This window comes from Vicia villosa, linkage group LG3 (assembly GCF_029867415.1).
Source record: "Vicia villosa cultivar HV-30 ecotype Madison, WI linkage group LG3, Vvil1.0, whole genome shotgun sequence".
NCBI classification, from domain to species: Eukaryota; Viridiplantae; Streptophyta; class Magnoliopsida; order Fabales; family Fabaceae; genus Vicia; species Vicia villosa.
The window spans coordinates 71700063-71703464 of record NC_081182.1 but is presented as its reverse complement, the minus strand read 5'-3'; the positions used below and the strand labels follow the sequence as shown (position 1 = coordinate 71703464).

Here is a 3402-nt window from a genome sequence, read left to right as displayed (position 1 = left end):
CTTCCTTTTTTTTTAGGGTTAAATAAGTTTTTGCTCCCTATAAATATCTCAATTTTGGTTTTTAATCCCTACAAAAAAAAAGTCGACTTTTAGTCCCTATAAAACTACTTTTGCACTCACTTTTAGTCCCTCTACAGGGACTAAAAGTGAGTGCAAAAGTAATTTTATAGGGACTAAAAGTAGTTTTTGGTAATTTTATAAGGACTAAAAACATATTTAACCCTTTTTTTTATTAAAAAAGTCTGTGTGTTAATAATGTCATCTCAGCAAAAATAAAATCATCCATAATTTCTGAGAAAGAACTGCGCTTACTTAAAACCAGTCTTAGAAGATGGAATGATGAGAACGTTATCAACGATAACGGATGCGCAGCTGGTTTCGATTCAGGAAGGTAATTTGGGAGATTTGGTGGAGATTCGTAGTGAGGCGACGAGAAAAATGTGGCTGAACTTGAAGATTAAAGAAAATATGATTTTCCAAAAATCTATAGTTAAGTGGGATGTGGAAGGAGACTTGAATAGCAGATTTTTTCATTGTGCCTTGAAAGCCAGAAGGAGGGCAAATTTTATCAATAGTATTGATTCGGATAACGGAGTCTTGGAGTCGGTGGGAGATATAAAGGAAGAGGTCAGAAGGCATTTTGCTAGTAAGTTCTCCGATTCTAACCAATCCCGGCCTTCTCTTGAGGGATTCTCTTTTAAAGCCATTTCAGTCGGGGATAATTTCAATCTGGAACTTCCCTTTACGGAAAAGGAATTTAAGGATGCGATTTGGGGTTGTGAGGGGTCGAAGAGCCTGGGGCCGGACGGCTATAACTTTTTCTTTATCAAAAAGTGTTGGGGCTTCATAAAAGCTGATTTCATTCGATTCTTCAACGATTTTCATGATAAAGGTTTTCTATCAAAGGCGATTGTCTCCTCTTTTATCTCTTTAATTACGAAAAAGGAGCATCCTGTTTCTCTGGACGACTATCGGCCAATCTGTTTGGTAGGTTGCCTTTACAAAGCTTTATCTAAACTCCTTGCTGCTAGGTTGAAGTTGGTGTTAAGGTCTATAATCTCTAGCACCCAGAGTGCTTTTGTCCCTGGCAGGCAGCTCCTCGAGGCAATTTTGGTTGCGAATGAGGTCATTGACTCGGCTGTTAAGGAGAAGAGGGGTTGTTTGCTTTTCAAAGTAAACTTTGAAAAGGCCTACAACAAAGTGAACTGGGTTTTCCTTATTTTCATGATGAGGAGGATGGGTTTCGGTGAAAAGTGGATTAGATGGATGGAGGCGATGGTGTGTTCGAGTTGGATGTAGGTAATTGTCAACGGTAATCCTACGAAAGACTTTGAGGTGAAGAAATGGTTGAGGCAAGGAGATCCGCTATCTCCTTTCCTTTTTGTTATCATTGCTGAAGGCTTGGCGGCGCTGGTTAGAAATGCGGTGAATGTCGGCATTTATTCTAACTTCATAGTGGGGACCTCCGTGTTTGTTGATATCATCCAATTCGCAGATGATACATTACTGGTTGGTGAAGGAAATTGGGGTCAGTTTTGGGCTCTCAAGGCGGTGTTGAGAGGTTTCGAAGTTGTATCGGGGTTGGGAGTTAACTTTCACAAAAGTAGGATTGTTGGTTTTAATCTTAGCAAGCATTTTATGGGGGCTGCAGCAAATTTCTTGGGATGTAAGGTTGAAGACAATTCTTTCCTTTTCTTAGGTATTCGGTTGGGATCTAATCACAAAAGGATCTCGTGGTGGAAGCCGCTCATTGATAAACTCAAGGATCCTCTCGCTGCTTGGAAGGGAAGATTCTTGTCTTTCGGGGGAAGAATTACCCTTGTTAAATCAGTTCTTTCTAGTCTGTCTATTTTTCAACTGTCCTTTTTCAAAGCGCCGACAAAGGTTTGTAAAATTATCGAACAGATTCAGAATAACTTTTTGTGGGGTAGTAGTTCTGAAAAAATAAAAGTGGCTTCGGTGGGATTCGCTTTGTTTACCGGTCGAAAAAGGAGGTTTGGGTTTTAAGTGCGTAAAGGATTTTAATGTTGCATTGTTGTTCAAGTGGCAGTGGAAAATTTCGCAAGGAGTTGATTCTATGTGGCTGAAAGTTCTTACCGAGAAGTATGGTAATTTGAAGCATCTCATTCTCACGCGGGGCGAATCGGTTAAAAGAGCGAAGCGCTCCAGTTGGTAGGTAGACATTTTGTATCTGGAATCTTTTGCTAATTCTTTTGCTGCATATGTTTTAATTAATGAGTTTAGGAGCATGTTGGGTGATGGTTTGGACATCCCTTTTTGGAGCGGGTTCTGGAATTCTGCAGGTAGATTTATTGATGTTCTTCCCCAACTGTATCAGGCCTGCACTATGAAGGACCAAAGTGTCGCCAATTTCGGTCATTGGAAGGATGATGGATGGGATTGGGGCGATTTGGGGATTGTTAATCCCAATTCTGTTTTGCAGAACCAGTTGCATCGTTTACGCGGTATTCTGGCTAGCACGACTCCGAATGATGATGTTGCGGACACGGTGGTGTGGCTGCCCGATCCTCAGTTTGGATACACGACAAGAAGCGGTTACAAACAATTGCGTCTTTATCATGTTGATTCCGGTGGAGGCGGCATTCATCCGGCTCTGTTTGAATTCGCGTGGAAGGTGGTTGTCCCTTACAGAATAAAAACGTTCGGGTGGCGAAGTTTAATCAATCGGTTACCCACCAAGGAGTTGCTGAAACGGCGTGGTATTATCAGTAACCCGGCGGACTTCAGGTGCGTTTTTTGTTCAGTGGCTGAGGAATCGGTTAACCATATTTTTATGGACTGTTCTTTTTCCATTCGTGTGTGGGCTAAAATTTTCTTGTGGGTGGGAGGCGATTCGGGTTTGGGAGGTGATTTGGCCTCTAGCTTGAACTCTTGGATTCTTGATAACCGGAGAAAGAGGTTTAGGAAGGAGGTTTCGGGTCGGATTTGGCTGGCAGTTTTATGGTGCATTTGGAATCATAGAAATGACATCATCTTTAACGAAGCCAAACCTTGTGTTTCGGATTTAGTTTGGAACATCAAACTTAAGGTTTGGAAATGGTCTTGCGTCGGCAACATTCCTTACTCCAAATGTAACTATTATGATTTCTGCAAAAATCCGCTGTTGTAGTTTTATTTTAGTTTGTGTTGGTTGGTAATGTCGCTTTTGGCGTCGTTTCTCTTTTTGTAAGCGGGTTTAGAGTACCCCTAATGCTCTCTTAATTTTATCTCTTGCTTATAAAAAAAAATCATCCATAATTTCTTCTAAAAATAATCTAGATAAAGAAGGAGAGATTCAATCCAAAAAAGAAAAGAAAAAGAGAGTGCCATAGGAGCCTTTTTTTAATGTAACAAATGCTCTTTAATAAATGAAATGACAGTTGTAACTTTATCAATTATTCA

At 40.5% G+C, this 3402-nt stretch overlaps 1 protein-coding gene across 1 annotated transcript; it reads left to right on the top strand.

The window, feature by feature from the left end:
- The first annotated feature begins 339 nt into the window (after window positions 1-339).
- On the top strand, window positions 340-3130 carry LOC131658308 (uncharacterized). Its single transcript, XM_058927616.1, has 4 exons — window positions 340-1209; window positions 1300-1884; window positions 2045-2172; window positions 2245-3130. The coding sequence occupies exons 1-4, from the start codon at window positions 340-342 to the stop codon at window positions 3128-3130; spliced, it is 2469 nt and encodes an 822-aa protein (XP_058783599.1).
- Window positions 3131-3402: the final 272 nt, after the last annotated feature.

Coding starts and splice junctions, on each gene's coding strand:
- LOC131658308 (XM_058927616.1), top strand. CDS start 340: ATGAGAACGTTATCAACGATAACGGATGCGCAGCTGGTTTCGATTCAG. Junction 1,210..1,299: donor CCTACAACAAAGTGAACTGG/GTTTTCCTTATT, acceptor AGTTGGATGTAG/GTAATTGTCAACGGTAATCC. Junction 1,885..2,044: donor TTTTCAAAGCGCCGACAAAG/GTTTGTAAAATT, acceptor TTGTTGTTCAAG/TGGCAGTGGAAAATTTCGCA.